The sequence below is a fragment of the Scyliorhinus torazame genome, chromosome 9, assembly GCF_047496885.1.
Source record: "Scyliorhinus torazame isolate Kashiwa2021f chromosome 9, sScyTor2.1, whole genome shotgun sequence".
Classification (NCBI taxonomy): Eukaryota; Metazoa; Chordata; class Chondrichthyes; order Carcharhiniformes; family Scyliorhinidae; genus Scyliorhinus; species Scyliorhinus torazame.
In genome coordinates this window covers 149,682,443-149,707,801 of record NC_092715.1, presented here as the reverse complement: position 1 = coordinate 149,707,801, position 25,359 = coordinate 149,682,443, and the positions used below count along the sequence as shown (strand labels likewise).

General features: G+C 44.1%; 1 protein-coding gene across 5 annotated transcripts in view; it reads right to left on the bottom strand.

Moving 5' to 3' along the window:
• The window catches only part of vps13a (vacuolar protein sorting 13 homolog A), a 753,359-nt gene that overhangs the window by 667,642 nt on the left and 60,358 nt on the right, over nt 1–25,359 (bottom strand). For all 5 annotated transcript variants that reach the window (XM_072516625.1, XM_072516626.1, XM_072516627.1 and 2 more), the window contains exons 5-7: nt 21,193–21,294; nt 18,619–18,728; nt 3,954–4,013 (exon numbers count right to left, since the gene is read on the bottom strand). In XM_072516625.1, the coding sequence (XP_072372726.1) occupies nt 3,954–4,013; nt 18,619–18,728; nt 21,193–21,294 (272 nt within the window). The remainder of the gene's footprint in view (nt 1–3,953; nt 4,014–18,618; nt 18,729–21,192; nt 21,295–25,359) is intronic.

Here is a 25,359-nt window from a genome sequence, read left to right as displayed (position 1 = left end):
CAGTTGCATTCTGATTATTAACTTACCACGTGTACATCAATAAATCATCATTCTAGTTAAGTCACAAGCAGCTCTGTATGAATCACTGCAAAAACAAGGTCACAGAACACAACATGGTACCAGCCGTGCTGAAGATTTGAAGGTAACAGCAGAAAAGGCAAAGTGAAATCAGTCGAAGAACGAAAAAAATAGAAGGTTCTTCCACCGCCCTCGAGAACTGCAACCACTGGCGACTCAATGCAACAAACGACATTGAAATTCGAGATGGAAGATTTAAAAGCACCCCACGAGCTTCAAGTCTCGGGTCACGTTGACGAAAACTGACCCGTTTTCAAACAGCAGTTTAACCTTTATATCTCAGCATTTGGCCTGTAGGCCTGACAAAAGGCAAATTGTATTGCTGCTCATGGTGGCGGGTCCACAAGTAATTGAAATCTACAATACTTTTGCTTCTGATAGCGAAGAGGAGAGCAAGAGATATGATGAGGTGATCAAGTAGTTCGATTGGCGTTGCTCTCAGAAAAATATTAAACATTTGAAAGATATATTTTTCATGCGCGTACCCAGAAACCAAGTGAACCTTTCAACAGTTTTGTAACCGACTTGAGGCTGAAGGCAATTTCAGTGATCTAAAATAATCGATGATGCGCAAACAAATAGTATTTGGCATCTCGAATGATAAGCTCCGTGAAAGGTTGTTACGGGAGGAAGACATGTAATTGAAAAATGCGATAAAAGATTTGTCATTCGAGTGAGTTGGCTGCATAGCAAATCAGTACACTCGCTCGGAAACATTTTGGCACCAACATGGAAGAGGAAGCCAGCGCTATCAGCACTGTGATGCAGATCATTAAGAAATGTGGTCTCAGTGTAGGTGGCCATTTAAAGTGGCCAACAGGAGCCGCCATCTTGTGCCAGAAATGTGGCAACCGACGTGACCCACAGCAATGTCGAGCCTTTGCAAAAGTATGTTCCAGATTTGGTCATGTAAATCATTTTGCGAAACAATGTTTTTCGCGTCCTACAGTGGACCAAAAAAGATCAGTCAAAGTGGTTGATGAGATGCCTCCAGACAAACAGTTCTTCATTGATCTGACTTCAACCAAGGACCAAAAGAGTCCCACCCAAAAAAATGAAGATGTAATTTCAAAAAATCACGAAGTGAGTAAGAAGAAATCTGATGCCATCAAAACCAGATGGAAAACTTTAATGTGGATAAAAAGCTCATTGGTTAAATATGACCTTGACATGTGGTGATACACCTGTGAATAATATTGCATACACTGAGCAATGCGACCTCCAACCAGCAAGTGGCGTCAAGACATCAGTCATGTGACATCTGGCCCTCGCCAGAAGATTGTAAGGCATACACCAGGACAGTCACACATAGGGGTAGTTGCAGGAGAGTCTATGTTACTCAATCAGTAACTTAGTCTGTATAGCATTCTGATTGTTATCTTACCACATGTACATAAATAAATCATCATTCTAGTTAAATCACCAGCAGTTCAGTATGCATCATTGCAAAAAAAAGTCACAGAACACGACAGTGACAACACAGTTTGCAAGAGCAGTGGGGCCAAGGGTTGATTTTTTTGAGCAAGGCGAAAGTCAGCTTGAAAGAGAGTGACTACTTGAAGAGAGAAAACCACGAACAATATCTTTTTTTAGAAATAAATTTTGAGTACCCAATTATTTTTTTTCCAATTCAGGGGCAATTTAGCATGGCCAATCCACCTACCCTGAACATCTTTGTTGCGTTGTGGGGGTGAGATCCACGCAGACGTGGGGAGAATGTACAACATCCACACGGACAATGACCTGGGGCCAGGATCAAACCCAGGTCCTCAGAGCCGTGAGGCAGTAGTGCTAACCACTGTGCCATCGCGCTGCCCCTCACAGTAACTTTTATAAGAGATTTGACATGTTGGGAGATTTTAAAACTCACAATGAGCTTTATGAGCCAATTTTGAAATCAAGCACTACGATTTTTATTCCAAAATCGGATTTTGTTTTAATAAAAAGGTGTTTGTTTCTTTATGAGGCAATAGAGTTAACATGTCTAAACAACCAACCAGGGAGAAGAATACTGAGTTAAGACAAAAGAAAAAGAGCATGATTTAGAAGTCTCAAGTTAAAGTCCCTGAACGGGCAGCACAGTGGCACAGTGCTTAGCACTGCTGCCTCACGGCGCTGAGGTCCCAGGCTTGACCCTGGCTCTGGGTCATGTCCGTGTGGAGTTTGCACATACTCCCTGTCGTTGCTTGGGTCTCACCCCCACAATCCAAAAAGATGTGCAGGGTAGGTGAATTGGCCACGCTAAATTGCCCCTTAATTGGAAAAAATGAATTGGGTACTCTAAATTTAAAGAAAAAAAAAGTTAAATCCCCTGAACGGCACGTTTAGCGGGGTGTTTCACGGTGGCCACTATCAAACAGCACTTTGCCGTTTTTTCTGGCCTCAGAGAGTTTCTCCCTGCCGAAGCTGCACTTTCTTGCTGAAGCACACCAGCAGGAAAGGCTCCTTGCAGATCAGAGTGCCATTTATTCCGTCCGTATTTCTTCTGGTCGTCAGGCTCAGTTAAATATGCATATATGGATCTCGCCCAGATGGTGCTGGGAGAACGAGTTTGGTGGCTCTCGGTTGGCACGGCGCGGAGTCCTATTTGGGGCTAGCACGCAATTCACCGATTGCGCCTGGATCCACGCCAGTGCAATGGGGTTGCTGAATCACGTCCAAAATCTTTGATCTTCCTGATGCACCACAGCAGGAAATTCTGGCAGTCTTAGAACACAGAGGTGATCAATCATGCAGACAAATGAAGTCAACAAGCAGTAGATTGCATATCATGAATATACACATGTAATGAATTGCATGGCTACATTAATATATTGTCAACCACTAACCAAATACTATGCAATGAGGAGAAGTTTTATGTAGCACCTTTCACAATCTAAGGACAATCCAAGCACTTTACGGCTAACTCATTGATTTTGAAATGTAATCACTGTAAGAGATAGAAGCTTGGCAGCATATTTTCTCATATCAAGGTCCCACAAATTGCAACAAAATAATTAAATGGAGTATCTGATTTTGATTTTTTTTTTGTTTGTGGGATGGGAGTGTCGCTGGCTGGGCCAGCATTTATTATCCATCACCCTGGGCATTTAAGAGTCAACCATATTGCTGTGGATCTGGAGTCACATGGAGGCCAGACCAGGTAAGGACGACAGATTTCCTTCCCGAAAGAATATTAGTGAACCAGATGGGTTTTTACAACAATTGACAATGGTTTCATTTGATTTGATTTATTGTCACATGTACCGAAGTACAGTGAAAAGTATTTTTCTGCGGCCATACACAGGGAACGTACACAGTACGTGAATAGTAGACAAAGAGAATAATCAACAGAAAAGACTGACAAATGGTAAATGGTCACCTTTAGACATTTAATTCCAAATTTTTTATTGAATTTAAATTTTACCATCTGCCATGGTGGGATTCCATGGCCGAAGAATGAAGACGAGAAAAATATCAGCCATGATTGAATGGCGGAGCAGACTCGATGGATCGAGTGGCCTAACTCTGCTCCTATGTCTTATTGCCTTGCGATTCGATCAAGGGTCACCAGAGCATGACTCTAGGTCTCTGGATTAGGAGTCCAGTGACAATTCCACTGCACCACTGCCTCTCTTGATAAAGGGATAAATTTTTGTCAGGGCACTGGGCAAATCTTTGAGTGCACAGGACCTTCCAAATGAAAAAGTAGAGAGCCTCGATTTAACGTTGCATCTGAAAGAGGGTAAGTACCTGCATTGAAGATTAAGCCTAGATTACATGCCCAAGTCTGTGGAGAGGAACTTGAAACCATGGCCTTGAGACAAGAATGCTACCAGCAAACGATAATAAAGATCTCAAGAGGGAACGATTAAAAAGCGGTAAATCTACAGTACCTCGAGACTTAAATTCTGAAGTGAAATTCCAAATGACAACGGCGAGTCTTGATTTGTGATCTGCAAATAAGGAAAGAATTATGATTAAAAATTACAACTGCAACTATAAATAATGATGGTTCTCACGTACAAAGTTCAAACAAAGAGAAATTCTTGATCATATTGATGCAAACCAGAAGTTAAATGGTGTTCCTTCTAATGCTACTTTGCAGATATAGCAAAACGCAAGGGGCAAGAAGTCAGCATCCATTTTCTGAGCACTTTAGGAACAATAGGACACAACAGAGCAACGTAGGAAATAGGAGCAGCAGTGGGCAATTGGTGCCTCATGTCTGCGCCACCATTCAATAAGAGTATGGCTGACTGAATCTTGACTGCCCTTCAGAAGTCCAAAATAAAAGATTGTACCACCTGTCATACACCAGAGAAGGCTGTGCATGTGCAGTAAATGCCTGCCAATCTCAGCAGGGGCTGTTTTAGCACACGGGGTTAAATCGCTGGCTTTGTAAGCAGACCAAGGCAGGCCAGCAGCACGGTTTGATTCCCGTAACAGCCTCCCCGAACAGGCGCTGGAATGTGGCAACTAGGGGCTTTTCACGGTAACTTCATTTGAAGCCTACTTGTGACAATAAGCGATTTTCATTTTCATTTCATTAGCATGCAATTTTGGAACTCAATCTCTAATAAGACTGTTTTAACCTCACACAGCTGAATACACATTCAACAGTGAACCCTATTATGGGCCAGGGTTTAGAGAACCCCAAAGTGTATCATGGAGTTCACCTGACCCACAACGTTTAATAGATTGTAGTATGGGGAGCACACGGCCCACTCTACAAGTCTGGTACAGCAGAAATGGTAAAGTAATTTTTAAAGCAAAACAATGTTTATTCTATGAACTCAAGTTAACCTTTTTGAAACATAGTGAACATCTTAGCAACCATCAATTCAAAGACAACCCCCAAAGAATACAACACAAAGTAATCCTTAATAACTTCCCAAACAATATCCAGAAGACAGAAGAAACACCTTTTAACAGAAGCACATCAGGTTTACATTCACTACTGAAAACATTTATGATTCTGAATTCATCAAATGATCAAGAGATAGTCTTTTCATGGCAGAGAGATCAACAGTACACCTGCTCTGTCTGGCTTCAGCTACAACACTGAAAACGAAACTAAAACACAACCTGCAGCAAACAGCCAAAAACAAAAGTAAAAAGCTGACAGACAGCCCAGCTCCACCCACTCTCTGACATCACTGCAGTAGTAAACACCCATTTCTTAAAGGTACTCTCACTACAGATATTTATATACACATCCATTTATAAACACACATTTCTTAAAGATACTCTCACATGACACCTCCCCCAAGAAAAAAAAACAAAAAAATAAACCATCAACTTCAAGATGGTTTCATTTTTCACCTTTTCACGATCCTTTAAGAAATGCACACAGTAAATATACTTTGTTGTTTCGAAAAACAACACACACACAAACAGATATAATAATAGAGTCCATTTTTGTTCTTCTTCCTCTAACTAACATCCTTCTCAATTGACAGTCTCTTTGAACAAGGTCTCTGCACAATCAGTCCATTTCTCTACGCCTCGGCATTTCTCTTTAAAGTCAGATGCTTTAGTTCAATCTGATCACAGAGACCCTTGTACTTCTCCAACACAGGAGCATTGGTTATCTCAGCTTTCAGGCCATCAAATGCCTGCTGAAAGTCCGCTGTCCACTGAAATCTTCGATATTTCTTCATCAAGTCCAGCAGTGGAGCAATCACGCTACAAAACCTTTGCACAAATGTTCGATCAAATCCACTCATGCCAAGAAATCGCATTATTTCCCATTGTCTTGAGGGTATCGGAAACTCCTCAAGGAAAGTGACTTGGGCTTTTCCAATTTCATTTTTGGCTAGGTTTATCAGCAAACCTGCCTCCTGAAGTCGATCGTATAACTCCATCAAATGTTTTAAATCTTCTTTCCATGTCTGGCTGAAAATTTACAGATCATCGATGTATGCTGCACAATTGGGTAATCCTGAAACAACTTTGTTAGTTAATCATTGAAATGTGGCTGGGGCATTTTTCATGCCAAATGGCATAACTTTGACTTGGTATATACCATCTGGAGTCATGAAAGCTGAAATCTCCTCCGCCCTTTCGGATAAAGGAACCTGCCAGTAACCTTTAAGTAAATCCAATTTGGAAATAAAAGCCCACTTTCCACTTTCTCCAAACGTGGGATAGGATAAGAATCCGTTCATGTAACTGCATTAACCTTTCTATAGTCCACACACAACCGTTGGGTACGGTCTGGTTTAGGTACCATCACGATGGGTGAGCTCCATTGGCTGCAACCCACTTCAATTATGCCATTTTTAAGCATACTCGCAATCTCTTTGTTAACCTGTGCCAATTTCAAAGGGTTAAGTCTGTATGGATGTTGTTTGATTGGAACAGCATTTCCCACATCTACATTATGTATAACCATTTTAGTACTTCCCAATTTATCTCTACAAACTTGCCCATGTGATATCAATAACTCTTTCAGGTCAGTTTGTTTTTCCTCTGAAAGGTAACTCAACAATTTATCCTAATTTTTAAGAACATCCTCGTTTTCCAATTTAATTTGAGGTATGTCAAATTCACAGTCATCTGGATTTGGTTCGTCACTTTGAGATAGAATCATTAAAACCTCCTCCTTTTTCTCACCTTCCCTTTCAAAGTACCTTTTAAGCATATTCACATGACACACTCGGTGAGTTTTCCTTCTATCCGGTTCTCTTACCATATAGTTCACCTCACTTAATTTCCTTTCAATCTGATAAGGTCCACAAAACCTTGCTTTTAAAGGTTCACCTATCACTGGTAACAGCACTAAAACTTCATCTCCACTGGCAAAACTACGAACTTTGGATTTCTTGTTCGCTACCCGTTTCATCACATTTTAAATGTTGTCCAGCCAATTCACCTGCTCTATTTAATCGTTCCCTAAAATTTGACACGTAATCCAATAATGTAATTTCCGATTTCTCACTCACCAATTTTTCCTTAATCAATTTAAGTGGTCCTCTTACCTCATGACCAAAAATTAGTTTAAAAGGACTGAATTTGGTTGACTCATTAGGTGCATGCCTAATTGCAAACAGTACAAATGGAATTCCTTTATCCCAATCCTCTGGATAATCTTGACAATAAGCCCTCAACATTGTCTTTAATGTCTGATGCCACCTTTCTAACACTCCCTGCAATTCTGGATGGTATGCAGTTGATTCAAATTGTTTTATTCCTAAACTATCCATAACTTCTTTGAATAATCTAGAGGTAAAGTTCGAGCCTTGATCCGATTGTATTTCTGTGGGTAATCCATATCTAGTGAAGAATTTAAGTAACTCCTCCACAATCTTTTTAGCTGTAATATTACATACTGGAATGGCCTCTGGAAACCGAGTAGACACATCCATTATAGTCTAAAGAACAAAGAAAATTACAGCACAGGAGCAGGCCCTTCGGCCCTCTCAGCCTGTGCCGATCCAGGTCCTTTATCTAAAGCTGTCACCTATTTTCCAAGGAACTACTTCCCTCTGATCCCCGCCGGTTCATATATCTGTCTAAAGAAGAACTCTCACAACTTTCGACACCGAGCCACCCAAAGCGAGAATCATACCCTTAGACCAACGAGCCCCTCAGTCAAAAGATATTGATTCCCACTTTAGGAAGCGGCCCTACGCAATCAATCAGGACCCTTGTAAAAGATTCCTCAAATGCTGAAATGGGTATTAAGGGCGCTAGTTTTATCACTGCTTGAGGTTTCCCTATCACATGACATGTGTGACATGATTGACAAAATTTAACTACATCTTTATGTAGTCCAGGCCAATAAAAATGTTTCTGGATTTTAGCTTGAGTTTTCCTTATTCCCAAATGACCTCCCACTGGTACCTCATGTGCAACTCGCAACACCTCCTTTCTATACCCTACCGGCAATACGACTTGATGAACTTCTGCCCACTTTTCATCTGCCTGCATATGTAAAGGTCTCCATTTTCTCATCAGACATCACTTTTACGGTAATAACACTCTGGTATACACGCAGATTCCTCTTCCGTGTATGCTTTCTGATACATCTGTTTTATTTCGACATCTTTTTGTTGTAACTTCACCAAATTTTCCTGAATTAAAAACATCCGCCTCATCCTCCACCTGTTCTTGTTCTTTTTTAACCATCTGATCAAAAATCGTTTCTGATAATTGCAGTTCAACATCATCTTCACTCTTTGATTTCTCCTCCTGTCTTAACCTGTGACTTTGCGACCTTGTTACTACACAATCCAGAAAAATCCCAGGATATTCGTCCTTCAACACTTCAGTTGTCTGATTTTCCATAGGAGGTTGAGAGGCGATGTAATAGAAACTTACAAGATAATGAATGGCTTAGATAGGGTGGACGTAGGGAAGTTGCTTCCATTAGCAGGGGAGACTAGGACCCGGGGGCACAGTCTTAGAATAAAAGGGAGTCACTTTAGAACAGAGATGAGCAGAAATTTCTTCAGCCAGAGTGGTGGGTCTGTGGAATTCATTGCCACAGAGGGCGGTGGAGGCCGGGACGTTGAGTGTCTTTAAGACAGAAGTTGATAAATTCTTGATTTCTCGAGGAATTAAGGGCTATGGAGAGAGAGCAGGTAAATGGAGTTGAAATTAGCCATGATTGAATGGTGGAGTGGACTCGATGGGCTGAATGGCCTTACTTCCGCTCCTATGTCTTATGGTCGTATGGTCTTTCCACTGGCTTATCCACCACAGTAGGCATCACTCCCACCTGCGATCCAGCTATATCATTACCCAAGATAAACTGTACTGCTGGACAAGATAGTTTCTCTATTATTCCTACTACCACTTCACCACTCTTCACTGGACTTTCCAACCTTACCTTATATAATGGAACACTACTCCTCTCACCCTGAATTCCACTTATTACCACCTTTTCTGGCAACATTCTTCACAAACTACATAACTCTTACCATTAAAGATTGACTAGTTCTCGTGTCTCTTAAAATTGTGACTTCTTTACCTGCTCCTCCTGATACACATGAGTAAACTTTACCTACACAAGTAAATTTGTTAAAGAGATTTGGCACCTTCTTATCAATCACCTCTTGATCAAGCTGTACAATCTTTTGCGCCTCCGTCGCTTCACTTGGGCTTTCCTTTACCAATTTAACAAACCCCACCGTCTTATCCTGTTTTACCACATCAGCCTTCCCAGTGCTTTTCTTCAACCACCAACACTATGACTTTACATGGCCTAGTTTATTACAGTGAAAACATTTGAAACTTTTCATGTCTCTTCCACCCTCCTGGATTTCTTTTTTAATCTGAGGTACACTCTCCTTATTATCTCCCATCAGATCACCTTTACCACTTTGAGTATTTCACATGTCCCCAGTTTCCATCCCTCACAGGCTGAAACTGATGTCGGAAACCAAACTTTGATTTATGAACTAATTCATAATCATCTGCCATTTTTGCTGTTAATCTCACAGTTTTAACCCTCTGCTCTCCCACATGAGTTCTCACTACATCAGGAATTGAATTTTTAAACTCCGCCAAAAGTATAATTTCTCTGAGAGCTTCATACGTTTGGTCTATTTTCAAAGCCCTTATCCACCTATCAAAATTACTCTGTTTGATCCTTTCAAACTCCATGTATGTTTGACCAAATTCTTTCCTTAAATTTCTAAACCTTTGTCTGTAGGCTTCAGGCACTAGTTCATATGCACCCAAGATGGATTTTTTTACCTCCTCATACGTCCCAGATACCTCCTCCGGTAGTGATGCAAACACTTCACTAGCCCTACCTACCAGCTTTGTTTGAATCAGTAATACCCACATGTCCTGTGGCCATTTCATTTGTTTAGCCACCTTCGCAAATGAAATGAAAAAGGCTTCTACCTCCCTCTTGTTAAACCTTGGCAATGCTTGGACATATTTAAATAGATCCCCACCAAGACTTCAACTATGAGGCTCTTTCTCACTATCCTCATCACTATCATCCAACTGTACGTTTCCCTTTACGCCTGCCAATTTTAACTGACTGTCATGTTTCATGGCCATTAAGTTCAAACTCTCTTTCTTTGTCTTTTTCCCTGATCTGTATCTCCCTTTTCTCTTTCTTTTAGTTCTGCTGGGGCTATTCTTTCTGTTTTCCTTTTTTCTCTCTCTTTTTCCTCTCTCTCTCTCTTTCTTTTCCATCTCTCTTTTTCATATTCAAGCTGCTTTAATTCTTTCTCATGTTCAATTTGTTTAATTTGTAACTGAATTTTTGCCATTTCCAATGAGTCAAACTGTATCTCAGGCAACTTTAAATGCTTAGCCACCGCCATAATGACCTCATCTTTTCGCATTTTGTCAGGTCATGTTGACTGCAATGTTTTTGCCAAATCTAACAGCCTGCTTTTAGTCTCTGTCCGTAAGGTACTGCGTGTAACCGTCTCCACCCCCAAAAACTTCTGAGCCTCAGAAAGAGCCATTGCCCACAACACACTCCTCACTTAAACTAGAATACCACACCTGGTGAGCAATCGCAATATGCTCACACCTCGCTGCCTTTAAGTTCACAAAGCCAATCCAATAGATAGACTTTTATCACCCTCGAGCCTCCAATTTGTTATGGGCCAGGGTTCAGAGAACCCCAAAGTGTATCATGGAGTTCACCTGACCCACAACGTTTAATAGATTGTGGTATATGGAGCACACCGCCCACACTACAGGTCTGGTACAGCAGAAATGGAAAAGTAATTTTTAAAGCAAAACACTGTTTATTCTATGAACTCAAGTTAACCTTTTTGAAACATAGTGAACATCTTAGCAACCATCAATTCAAAGACAACCCCAAAGAATACAACACTAAGTAATCCTTAATAACTTCCCAAACAATATCCAGAAGACAGAAGAAACACCTTTTAACAGAAGCACATCAGGTTTACATTCACTACTGAAAACATTTATAGTTCTGAATTCACCAAATGATCAAGAGATAGTCTTTTCATGGCAGAGAGATCAACAGTACACTTGCTCTGTCTGGCTTCAGCTACAACACTGAAAAGGAAACTAAAACACACCCTGCAGCAAACAGCCTAAAACGAAAGTAAAAAGATGACAGACAGCCCAGCTCCACCCACTCTCTGACATCACTGCAGTAGTAAACACCCATTTCTTAAATGTACTCTCACTACAGATATTTATATACACACCCATTTATAAACACCCATTTCTTAAAGGTACTGTCACATGACAGCCCCCATCAATGCTGTTTTAAAGGGATCATGGGCTACCTACAGATTAACTGCTATTACTTTGTTCTGACTATTGCTGCAATTCTACAAGTGTTTAGCGTTTTCTATAGTTACTTCAGCTTGCAGCACTACAAGGAGTGGCAGGTTCTAACTTCATGCCTTCTGCAAAAAACATTTTCTAACAGACATGAATACAACATGCATTCCACTTGAAATGGAGCAAGACTTGCTGAATGAAAAGCAGACAATTGCAATCCAGTGATTACTGGTCCATGAGCCAACATTCAATTGAAGTAACGGAAGGTTTCACTGACCGTGCTATCAAGTGGCATTTGTCCACAAATGGACAGTTTTGGTTCCATCAGAATCACTTGGCTCCAGGCCTCAATAGAGCTTATCTCCGAATGTGGACAAAAGAGCTAAATTTCAGGTGAGGCGAGACCGACTGTTCTTGACAGCAAAACAGCATGAGTGTGGCATCAAGGAGCAAATATGATGTTAACGGAAATTGGAGGCAGGAAAGGGGAGAACCCTCCAACGGCTGAAGACAGAACCAGCACAGAGGAATTTCTCCTCACCTCTGTTCTAAAGTGACTCCCTTTTATTCTAAGGCTGTGCCCCCGGGTCCTAGTCTCCCCTGCTAATGGAAACAACTTCCCTACATCCACCCTATCTAAGCCATTCATTATCTTGTAAGTTTCTATAGATCTCCCCTCAACCTCCTAAACTCCAATAAATATAATCCCAGGATCCTCAGACGTTCATCGTATGTTAGGCCTACCATTCCTGGGATCATCCGTGTGAATCTCCGCTGGACCCACTCCAGTGCCAGTATGTCCTTCCTGAGGTGTGGGGCCCAAAATTGCTCACAGTATTCTAAATGGGGCCTAACTAATGCTTTATAAAGCTTCAGAAGTACATCCCTGCTTTTATATTCCAAGCCTCTTGAGATGAATGACAACATTGCATTTGCTTTCTTAATTACGGACTCAACCTGCAAGTTTACCTTTAGAGAATCCTGGACTAGGACTCCCAAGTCCCTTTGCACTTCAGCATTATGAATTTTGTCACCGTTTAGAAAATAGTCCATGCCTCTATTCTTTTTTCCAAAGTGTAAGACCTCGCACTTGCCCATGTTGAATTTCATCAGCCATTTCTTGGAACACTCTCCTAAACTGTCGAAATCTTTCTGCAGCCTCCCCACCTCCTCCATACTACCTGCCCCTCCACCTATCTTTGTATCATCGGCAAACTTAGCCAGAATGCCCCCAGTCCCGTCATCTAGATCGTTAATATATAAAGAGAACAGCTGTGGCCCCAACACTGAACCCTGCGGGACACCACTCGTCACCGGTTGCCATTCCGAAAAATAACCTTTTTTCCCAACACTCTGCCTTCTGCCTGACAGCCAATCGTCAATCCATGTTAGTACCTTGCCTCGAATACCATGGGCCCTTATTTTACTCAGCAGTCTCCCGTGAGGCACCTTATCAAAGGCCTTTTGGAAGTCAAGATAGATAACATCCATTGGCTCTCCTTGGTCTAACCTATTTGTTATCTCTTCAAAGAACTCTAACAGGTTTGTCAGGCACGACCTCCCCTTACTAAATCCATGCTGACTTGTCCTAATCTGACCCTGCACTTCCAAGAATTTAGAAATCTCATCCTTAACGATAGATTCTAGAATCTTGCCAACAACCGAGGTTAGGCTAATTGGCCTATAATTTTCCATCTTTTTCCTTGTTCCCTTCTTGAACAAGGGGGTTACAACAGCGATTTTCCAATCCTCTGAGACTTTCCCGGACTCCATTGACTTTTGAAAGATAATAACTAACGTCTCCACTATTTCTTCAGCTATCTTCTTTAGAACTCTAGGATGTAGCCCATCTGGGCCCGGAGATTTATCAATTTTTAGACCTCTTAGTTTCTCTAGCACTTTCTCCTTTGTGATGGCTACCATATTCAACTCTGCCCCCTGACTCTCCGGAATTGTTGGGATATTACTCAGGTCTTCTACTGTGAAGACTGACGCAAAGTACTTATTTAGTTCCTCAGCTATTTCCTTGTCTCCCATCACAAAATTACCAGCGTCATTTTGGAGCGGCCCAATGTCAACTTTTGCCTCCCGTTTGTTTTTAATGTATTTAAAGAAACTTTTCCTATCATTCCTAATGTTACTGGCTAGCCTACCTTCATATTTGATCCTCTCTTTCCTTATTTCTCTCTTTGTTATCCTCTGTTTATTTTTGTAGCCTTCCCAATCTTCTGACTTCCCACTACTCTTTGCCACATTATAGGCTTTCTCTTTTGCTTTGATGCATTCCCTAACTTCCTTTGTCAGCCATGGCTGCCTAATCCCCCCTCTGAACATTTCTTTTCTTTGGGATGAACCTCTGCACTGTGTCCTCAATTACTCCCAGAAACTCCTGCCATTGCTGTTCTACTGTCTTTCCCACTAGGCTCTGCTCCCAGTCGATTTTCGTCAGTTCCTCCCTCATGCCCCTGTAGTTACCTTTATTTAACTGTAACACCGTTACATTTGATTCTACCTTCTTTCTTTCAAATTGGAGATTGAATTCTACCATATTATGATCACTGCCTCCTAAGTGCTCCCTTACTTTAAGATCTTTAATTAAGCCTGGCTCATTCCTAAGTCCAGAATGGCCTGTTCCCTCGTGGGCTCCATCACAAGCTGTTCCAAAAAGCCCTCATGTAAACATTCAATGAATTCCCTTTCCTTGGGTCCACTGGCAGCATTATTTACCCAGTCCACCTGCATATTGAAGTCCCCCATGATCACTGTGACCTTGCCTTTCTGACATGCACTTTCTATTTCGTGGTGCATTTTGTGCCCCCGGTCCTGACCACTGTTAGGAGGCCTGTACATAACTCCCATTATGGTTTTTTTGCCTTTGTGGTTCCTCAACTCTACCCACACAGACTCCACATCATCTGACCCTATGTCATTTAGTGCTATTGATTTAATTTCATTCCGAATAACAAGGCAACCATGCCCGCTCTGCCCACCTCCCTGTCTTTTCGATAGGTTGTGAATCCCTGGATGTTTAAATGCCAGTCCTGAACCCCCTGCAACCATGTCTCTGTGATGCCTACCACATCATACTTGCCAGTCACAATCTGGGCCACAAGCTCATCTACCTTGTTCCGTACACTGCGCGCATTTAAATATAGCACCTTTAATTCTCTATTGACCGGCCCTTTTTGTTTTCTTAGTGTGGTGGACCTTGGTTTACTGAGCCTTTCCATACACTGTGTCATATTTTGTGGGATGGGGACTATCGTAACCTCTCCTGAGTTTTGTCTTTTCGTGCTTTTTTGTATTCCTAAGCAGCTACGCTTCCCACTGATTACTTCACCTCTTGGTTCCCTGACTTTCCCTTCCCCCCCCAATCTTTAGTTTAAAATCCTAGTGACCACCCTATTTATTCTTTTCGCCAGAACACTGGTCCCAGCTCGGTTCAGGTGGAGACCATCCCAACGGTATAGATCCCCCCCTGTCCCAAAACTGATGCCAGTGTCCCATGAAAAGGAACCCCTCTTTCCCACACCACTCTTTCAGCCACGTGTTAACTTCCCTTATTCTTGCCTCCCTATGCCAATTTGCATGTGGCTCGGGCAGTAATCCGGAGATTATGACCCTTGAGGACCTGTTTTTTAATTTGAATCCTAGCTCTTTATAATCTCTAAACAGGTCCACTTTCCTAGACTTGCCTATGTTGTTGGTACCGACATGGACCACAACAACTGGATCCTCCCCCTCCCTCTCCAGTATCCTTTCAAGCCGGTCAGAGATGTCCCGCACCCTAGCACCGGGCAGGCAACATACCATGCGGGACTCTTTATCCTGCTCACAAAGGATACTATCTATCCCCCTGATAATAGAATCCCGTACAACTACAACTTGCCTATTTACTCCCTCCCCTTGAATGGCCTGCTGAACCATGGTGCCTTGGTCAGCTGACTCATCCTTCCTGCAGCCCTGTTCGCCATCCACACAGGGAGCAAGTGCCTCATACCTGTTGGACAGAGTCAAGGGCTGAGGCTCCTGAGTTCCTGACTGCTGGTTCCCTTTACCTGCCTGACTTGCAGTCACACCCTGCTGTCCCTGGCCACTAGCAGGATTTAAACTACTTACTCTGACAGGTATGACTGCCTCCTGAAACACAGTGTCCAGGTAAGTCTCCCCCTCCCGGATGTGCCTCAGTGTTTGAAGCTCAGACTCCAGCTCATCAACTCTGAGCTGGAGCTCTTCGAGCAGCCAACACTTACTGCAGATGTGGTCGCTGCAGCTCGCAATGGGATCTGCCAGCTCCCACATCAAGCAGCTCAAGCACATCACCTGACCAGCCATCAGTAATTAATTAATTAGTTGAATTTAAGTTTATGAGTTTAGCTGTGTTTTTTTTAAAATTTGGGGCAGATTTGCTATCAACCACTCAGATCACAGCTTCCCTCGGACGTCACTTTTGGAAAAAAAACTGGAAATCAGGAAGTTTCCGTTAGGTTTTTATACTCACAGAGACTGCTCCTCCTCCTCCGAACGGCTCCCGAAATTAGGCCCGAAGAAAGAGAGAGAACACAACAGTAGGGAAAAAGCACCTTCTCCCACTCTTCACCGAATTACCTCACTGCACCAAATTACCAAATTCTCACTCGGTCTGCACCAAATTACCAAATTCTCACTCGGTCTGTATCTCTCTCACTCAGGCTGTGTCTCCTTGACCTGCGCAATGCAGGTCAACTAACAAAATAACAATCCCAACCCTACATAACAAACTGAACACCTGCTCGCCCCCCACTGCGCTTCCGTGAGCTAGCTTGCCCAGCCCCCGCCCATGGCGCGAAGCATTCTACCCCCCACTGATCTCTCTCCCCTCGCCCGCTCGAACATACATACGCCAGACGTAACAATCCCCAGCAAACACAAAGAAGAAAATTCCACCCATCATCCCCCAATAAGAACAAAGTTAACCCGCATACAAAACTGCACAACGGCCCAAAGATTGGTACAAAAACACTACATAAACAGCCCAAAAAGAAAGAAATTTAGCAACACAGGTACAGATTTATCGCCCCCAAGTTCAATGTCCTCCATCACCTGCCAGTCCCCTGTCCTTAAGTTCATCGCCTCATCTGGCGATCCAAAATAAAGTTCTTGACCCTTGTAAGTGACCCACAAATGAGCTGGGTACAACATGCCGAACTTCACCCCCTTCTTGAAGAGGGCCGATTTAATTTTGTTGAAGCTTGTCCTTCTTTTGGCCAGTTCCGCACCAAAATCCTGCTAAGTGCTCAGCCACCGCCTCTTCCACCTCTGGATTGCCTGTCCCTGGGCTTCCAATCTTTGCTCCATCTGGTCAATCCCCATCTTAATCGGGTCCAGGTACTCTAGTCTGTGCTTGGCAAAGCTCTCCTGAAGGAATTCCACCAGCTGCTCCGTTGACCACTGGGCCAGCAATCCTAGTCCGAGCCTCCGGCATGTTTTCCTGTGCTGCAGACTCCACTCCCTTCTTTGCCCAACAATCTCTCGTTTGCAGACCAATTCTGGTCCACAACTCCATAAACTGGTGGGGGATTCCTCTCCTCTATCTCACCAGTCTCCAATTTTACCAATCAAATCCCCCATGAGTTGGGGGAAAAGGTCTCAAAGGTCCACCACGAACGGGAGCTACCAAATAAGTGACCTCTCACTCCATGGTGGCCACCGGAAGTACAATCTAATTGTTTGAATAGCCTCACCGTTTCCTGCCTTGCTCACAGAGACAACAGGTACATTTTACAAGGTGCCGTCCTATATCAGAGTAAGTCTGCGATCAAAACAGAGGTGTGGGCAGCTGACATTAAGTTGCATAAGGAAATGTTATTGATGTTCGCTGATCACAAAATCTGGTCCAATATCATTCCATGTATAAAATTCAACTTCCTTTACACAGTCCAATAAATTAAGCTGATAATTTGTTTTCATCTTGCTGAATTTTTATGTTATTAGTCTCATCCAAATAAAAGATGCGCTCAGATAACTTGCCCTAATTGAGAATTGATGCAGAGCTCCATGTGAATTGATGCAGAGCCCTATGTATACTCAATAACAAGTAATCATGCAAAAACTTACTAATACAGCAATTCTTTAGATCATGTTGCCAGAAAACCTTTGTGAACTTGCAGTCAAGGGCGAGGAATTTAGGGTGGAATTCTGATTTCTTTTGCCAGAATGGCAACTCAGGTGGGAAAAGCAGTGTGTAGCCCACTGGCTGCGTTGATAGCTTTTCCCCACTGAATTTTAAAAACTCTGGAAAAACAAAATCCTGGAGGTGGGTCCCACGGCATCATGCTGGCGGTGCAAGCTCATTCAGGAACAGCACCCCCACCCCCAACCGCAGCAGCATGGTGTAAATGGAGTGCAATGAAGGAGAATGTGCCCTAAAAAAAACACATCTCAGGCTCAGAACTGAGTGTCCAGTCATCAAAATGTTTTACCAACTATAAAATCAGCTGCACAGGTCAGTTCCCTGAAGAGCCAGCAGATGCAGGTTTAAGTCCTGCCCCAGTAGCCCTGATCCAAGTAAAGCATACTGGCCAGGATTCTCCCTTCTGGGGACTAAGTCCCCGCGCCAGCGGGAGAACCGGTGCCAACAGCCCCCAAAAGTTTTGGCGCATGCGCTGGGGGTTCTCTTCTCAGTGCCGGCCATGGCAGAGCCCTACAGGGGCCGGCATGAAAGAAAGAAGTGCCCCCCACAGAACAAGCCCGCCCGCAGATCGGTGGGTCCCAATTGCAGGCCAAGCCACCTGGGGCCCCCCCTGGGGATGGATCCCCCAGCACCCCCCACCTCCTCCCCCCCCCCCCCCCCCGGCCCCCGAGGACTACCCACGCATACTCGCCTGCCAGGTCCCGCCGGTGCGCGAGTTGAGAACTTAACGCCAATGGGACTGGCCAAAAATGTACGGCCGCTCGGCCCATCAGGGCCCGGAGAATCGCCGGGGGTCGCTGCCAATAGCCCCCGACCGGCGTGGAGGGAATCCCGCCCCCGCCCGAAAAACGTCGCTGGAGAATAGGGCAGCTTGGGTCAGGGCGGGAGGTCAGAGAATCCCACCCACTGTCTTTTAGAGTGAGAAGGAGAGCAGGCAAATTGGAGGACCCTCATTATTGTTCACTATTGTAATTTAATTAGATTACAATATTTGTACCGTATCACAAATCACTGAAAAGACTTTGCAATTGTAACACTAATAATATTTATTTTCTGTAACTAAATGTCGCAGGAAAAAATGTACATGTTTTTAAACGCACAACTGAAAACAAATCTCACATTTAGCACATAAAAATAATCCAAATACTCACATCATCTTCATAACGGATATGGATGTTGGTAATTTTGACCTGCAAATTCTTAATAACCTGAGCAATTAATTTTTCAATGAAAGAGTCTTGCTGTTCTGCTTTTGGATTTTCTGTAAAAATGAAATTCAAATTGAAAAGCAGTAGTAATCACAGTACTGTATTTCATTACGTATGCATTTTCTGCAATGTTCTGGCAGGAAGGGACTTCTTCAATCACGAACAGAAAATTGTGAAAACATCCATTGGTTTCCAAAATGTGGCAGGAAAGTTTACATGCCACAATTTACATGTCACAAGTGCGTACTGAGAAAAGTACCCACCCATATTTTAAGAAAATGAATTCAAAAAAGTTAATAGAGCTTCACTCAATGTTTCGGCCAGTTTGCAACTAAAATACCTGAAAAGATATGTAAATTTGTTAAAATACACTATAACAGTTTAAACACAACTGAAAAAGATGTTACTATAGCATTTCAATATGCTCTGCACTTTTTTTCTCTAAACAAGAGTCTGGTCTTTTCCTCAGATGGTTTATGTTACAGAACTAGATAGTACGTTATATTCTCACACAAAGGCTATTTCCATGAGATTTAGTTCAGAAACTGTCAATGCAGCATCAGAGAAGCATATCATTTTAAAATCATATTTAAAATCCCATGAGTAAATGGTACTGATGTGATGTTGTACTGATCTACAAAAAGCAGAAAAGTTGCAGGTTAAATCCCTGGTATGTTAACTACTGTTCTCCAGGTCAGATCAATAAATAAATTAAAGGCAGAAAATAAATTATGAACATACCAAAATGAGATGCTGGAGGCAGCGATTGGATATGAATTTTCTAACAATGGTTGGGAAATAGCAACCAATGATTAAGAAATACATTTGTTAAGAGAGGGTGAGCAGTATTCAATGATCTCTCCATGACAAGTTTGAAATTGGATAGGGCATTTAATCGGGTAGGATGATAGACGGTGGGGATGCCTGTCACCAACTGAGACCCTTAAGTGGGCAAATAATGGCCTCACCCTACCACCGCTGGCAAAAGGGCCTGATGCGACTTAAGAGAGCACGACAAGCAAGCCTGTGCGAGGTGCTTGTCGTTTCCGTGAGTTTCCTCGTTCAAACGCACAAAGTGCCTGATTGTGGGACCCTGAGCCACCCTGCTTCCCTTGCTGTGGATCCCCTACACCTGTGACCCCCACACTTATGGGAAGCATAGTGGTTAGCACTACCGCCTCACAGCGCCAGGGGCCCAGTTCAATTCCAGCCTTGGGTGTTGTGGAGCTTGCACTTTCTCCCCGTGACTGTGTGAGTTTCCTTCGGGTGCTCCGGTTTCCTCCCACAGTCCAGGTTAGGTGGATTGGTCATGCTAAATTTCCCCTTGGTATCCACAAGGTTAGGCGGTGTTAATGGGATAGGGTGGGGGTGCTCTTTCCAAGGTTTGATGCAGACTCGATGGGTCGAATGCCTCCTTCTGCACTGTAGGGTTTGTATGATTCTACAATTTATTGCTGACCTGGGTGGCATGGGGATACTTGGACTCCAGTGAGTGCATTTCCTGTAACAACCACCATTTTCTTGGTGGCGCTGCTTAGCAAAAAGCCTGCCAGCCTCGGACGGTCAGTAGCTCTTGGTGGGCGGCACCTCCCACCCCCAGTGGAAAGCTAGCTTATGCCCTGTTAATTGCTTAGTTGGTTTGCAATTCAGCAGACCTTCCCAAAGGAAGCAACTCAAGTGTCGCCCCAGCTCAGGCGATCCTCGCTACCTCCATTAAATTTTATCCAATATTTTAAGTCATTTTATTCAACCGAAAAAAAAAAATGAATCTGCAACCCAAAAGTGGCACACTATTCAAAGTACCCAATAGAGAAAAACAGCCAATTTACTAATAATAAAACAAGAAAACACGAATGCAGGAATCTGAAACAAAAGACAGAAATACATAAAATACTCAGCTGGATAAACAAATCCATGGAGTGAACAAAGAGTAGACTTTTTAAATTCAAACACTTGTTCAAACCTAATTATTTCACGTATGATACCTCAAATGTTTGTCTTTTCCTCCATTACCTTCACCTACAAACTACTATGGAGTTGAATGTGATCAAGAATTATACAAGTGAAGGCATATATGAGGTTTACACTGGTATGTTTACTAACTGGACAACTTATCTCTGATCTTTTGTTGTACAACATAGCGGCAGCACGGTAGCACAGTGGTTAGCACAACTGCTTCACAGCTCCAGAGTTCCAGGTTCGATTCCCAGCTTAGGTCACTGTGCGGAGTCTGCATGTTCTCCCCATGTCGACGTGGGTTTTCTCCGGGTGCTCCAGTTTCCTCCCACAGTCCAAAGATGTGCGGGTTAGGTGGATTGGCCGTGCTAAATTGCCCTTAGTATCCAAAAAAGTTAAGTGGGGTAACTGGTTTATGGGGATAGGGTGGAGGTGTGGGCTTGGGTAGGGTGCTCTTTCGAAGGACCAGTGCAGACTCGATGGGCCAAATGGCCTCCTTCTGCACTGTAAATTCTATGATTGACATTTGCTGATAGGAACATAAATATCAGTTCACTGTACCTTTGTCAGCAACTTTTTGCTTAGCTTCTTCAATTCTTTGCAATTCTTTCTGCTTTATTTCTTGAAGCTGCAATTCCTCTTTTTCTGCATTGTACTCGATACCTAAAACAAATTAAAAATCCAATTTACAAATGCAAGTATTAGCTGTCATAACTGTAGAACCTGAACGGGAGAAACAACAGGAAGACACGGTAGAGTAGGAATTAACGACAGGATTATTACGGTACACAAAACTACGAAAGACTTCAACTACTCGCCCCGAAGGGCCACCCTCCCTGACCTGCTCCCAGGTCAGAGGTTTTAATACTGTGTGGATTGCCCTTGTCAAAGGGAAACCCCACCCCAATTACCGGGGTAGTTCATACTCAGCTGTGCAAGGGGGAAAACCAATTGAGCACAGTCTTTGCCCCCCCCAAGTGGGTTATAACACCTCCCTCTCCCAACTCTCTAAGCTGGGGAAGAAATATGAGTTGGGGCAGAAGGAGATGTTTAGATATATGCAGGTCAGGGATTTTGCTAGGAAGGAGGTAGAGAGCTTTTCGGTGGTGCCAGCCCACACACCATTGGAAGAAGTACTGACGGCAGGTAGAATGGAGAAGGGGCTGGTGTCGGTGATTTGCGGGGTGATTCTGGGAGAAGATAAGGTATCGCTGGAGTGGATTAAGACAAAGTGGGAGGAAGAGTTGGGGGAGGGCATGGAGGAGGGGTTGTGGTAGGAGGTGCTCCGGAGGGTGAATGCTTCAACTTCATAAGCGAGGTTGGGGCTGATACAGCTGAAGGTGGTGTGTAGGGCGCATCTCACAAAAACGAGGATGAGCCAACTCTTTGAGGGAGTGGAGGATGTTTGTGAACACTATGGGGGGAGCCCTGCAAATCATGTTCATATGTTTTGGTCCTGTCCATAACTGGAGCAGTATTGGAGGGAGGTCTTCAGAGTAATCTCAAAGGTGGTGCTTGCGAGATTCGAACCAGTTCCCCTTGAAGCCATATTCGGGGTGTCGGATCGGCCAGGGTTGGAAGAGGCTGCGGAGACAGATGTCTTATCCTTCGCCGCGTTGATCGCCCGAAGGAGGGTGCTGTTGGAGCGGAGGTCAGTTTCTCCGCCCTGTGCCCTGGCGTGGCGGGGTACCTGCTGGAGTTTTTAAACACACGAGAAAGTGAAGTTCAAGTTGAGGGGAAGGATGGAAGGGTTCTACAACTCATGGGCTTTGTTTATTATACATTTTCAAGAATTGGACGACATTGAACATTGTGGGGTTGGGGGGGGCGGTGGAGTGTATAAGTTATTGGTGATTATGTATGGGATTATGTATGGAGTGATGGTGGATTCCTGATTCTTTTTCTTTGCTGTTTGTATTTAAAATGTTGAGGGTTGTTTGGGAGTGGGTGAGATGAAGGGATTGTTGGCCAGCGGATTGCCATTGTATTTGTTACTGTTGATTATTTGTTGGAGGGTGTAAATTTGATGAAAATGCGAAAAGGGAGGAGAATAAAAATATATTTTATAAAAACACCTCTCTCCCTCTCCCCACACCCCTCTCTCCCTCCCCTCCGCCCCCTAAGTCCGGAGAAATGTCCATGTCCTCGGTTTGAGGTTCTTTTTTTTGTTTTGGGAGTGAATGTCGGTTCAGTGTTTCTGGGGCGGGTCCAGAGGTGTGTAAGCACCAGTGATCCCATTTGTGAGTGGATCATTGAGGTGGCGTGGCCAGTGATGGGGTCAGTACTACAGGCGGCTGGACGACCATGGGGGCAGGCCGATGTCCATGTCTGAGTCGGAGTCTTCCGATGAGACGTCAGGCATCTCCGCATCTCGGTGTCCTACAAGCGGAGGTGATGACGACCGCGGGCGTATCTGGACTGGCACATCCGGAATCTGTTCTGGGAGCTCACGCGTACGCCGGTGGATGCGGTACAGGTAGCGGCTTGCTTCATGTCCCTGTGCCCGGACAGAGTACAAAACTGGACCAGTCCTGGTGGACCAGACCCGGACCCAAAATCATGCACATATACTGCATCCCCCGGGTTGAATTTGCGTTGCTGCGAAAGTAGACGGAGAGGTCCTGCTGCTAGCGGACCTGAGCACAGATGTCCGGGATGACTAGGCTGAGGTGGGTCCGGAGCAGACGACCCATCATTATCTCTGCTGATGCCACACCCATGGTGGCATGGGGGTCTTCCAGTAGCCGAACAGAAACCAGCCCAGTTGCATCTCCCAAGACCCAGTGGTCAGCTTTTTCATTGCCCTCTTGAAAGTTTAGACTGCCCGCTCGGCCAAACCGTTCGATCCTAGGTAATAAGGGGCGGTCCATATATGACGAATCCTGTTTGTGGCCATAAACGCTTCAAACTCATTGCGGGTGAATGCAGCGCCGTTATCCGAACCTGCACTTCGGGTATGCTATGGGTGCTGAAGGTGTGTCGCAGCCAGTCTACTGTTGCTCACGAGGTCACGGTCTGTACCTTGTGAACCTCGAGCCACTTCGAGTGGGTGTCCACCATCATGAGGAATGTCGCTCCCTGAAATGGGCCGAAGGCGACGTGAATGCGGGCCCATGGCTTTCCTGGCGATTCCCAAGGGTGTATTGGTGCAGTCGACAGGGTCTTTTGGTTCACCTGGCATGGTCTGCAGCGCTAGACCACCTTCTCGATGTCCATGTCGATCCCGGGCCACCAGACATAGCTGCAGGCGAACATCTGCATCTTGGACATCCCCGGGTGACCATTGTGGAAGTTTTGCAACAAAAGCCCCTGACCATGTTCCAGGATGACCACCTGTGTCCCCCAAAATAGGATGCCGTCCTCCACACTCAGCTCCAGGAGCTTTGACGTATAGGCCCGCAGATCATCGGGCAAAGCTCTGTGCTGGCCCCCAAATTGGACCATGTGTCAGACCCTTGTTAGCTACGGGTCCGTCTGGGTCAGTTCTTTTCTACGAGCCGCTGTGACCGGCAAGAAATCCATAGCTACTACTTTCATGGCAGAGGCCGGGACCTGCGGTCTTGTGGAGAGGGGCAGGCAGCACAATGCATCTGCGTGTGGGATCCGCATGCTTGTACGGTGTTCCTGCGTGTATTCGTATGCAGCCAGGAACAATGCCCATCGCTGGACCCTGGCAGATGCGATGGCAGGAAATCACTTGATCCTCCTTGAATAGTCCAAGTAATGGTTTGTGATCTGTATAGACCGTAAATGCATGGCCGTAGACATACTGGTGGAACCGTCGGGCACTGCACTCTCAATTTGAGCATAATTCCACTCTGCGTCGGCCAGTATGCACGACGCGAAAGCTATCGGTTGCTCTGAGCCATCAGGCATCCGATATGCGAAAATGGCACCTATACCTCGGGGAAAGCGTCAGGAGAAGTGGCTTTGCCAGGTCGAAGTGCATCAATAGTTTCTCGAGGACAACTGCCTCTTTATCTCTTGGAATGCCTTCTGGTGCTGAGGGTTCCATTGCCACTGGTGTCCTTTTTTTTTTAAAAAGATTGCAGTGCGGACTAAGCAGCCTGGCCAAGTTGGGACTGAATTTTCTATAATAGTTTATGAGTCCCAAAAAGGAGCGAAGTTCGGTTAGATCTTTAGGGATTCGAGCCTGACGGATGGCCCGCATCTGGTCTTCCACCGACCGGGTGAAGCCCCTTTCTGTCGACTCGGTATCCCAGATAGGTGTAAGGGGAAAAACATTGTTCAAGGCTATTTCAATAAGTCTTGTGGAAAAACTCATTCCTAGAACATGGCTACAGATTACACAACAGTCCCTGGGTGTACTGGATTAAGTTCTAAGCAAGGACTGCTAAACAATGCTTGAAAGACGTTATCGTCCAAGTCTCCATACATACATACATAATCAAATTCCCTATACGTACATTTTCAGGAATCCAGGAGGAATCATGGAACTTGAAGATTTCAAATGAACAATGGAAAAGAAATGGTGCTGCCCACACAACAGGTGGTGAGTCAGGAGACTCCTTAGCAAAAGGAGAGCACCTTGCCTTAACTCAACATCATTTAAATGCTTAAACAAACTCTGAAAATCAGTGGGAAAAACCAAATGCAAAAATCCAGAAGTTGTTTTACTGATCCATTGCCTTTGTAGCCCTTAATGATAATTTTAAAAAAATCTTCATGAACATCTTCAACAACCTAACACTCTGGCAAGTTGCACAA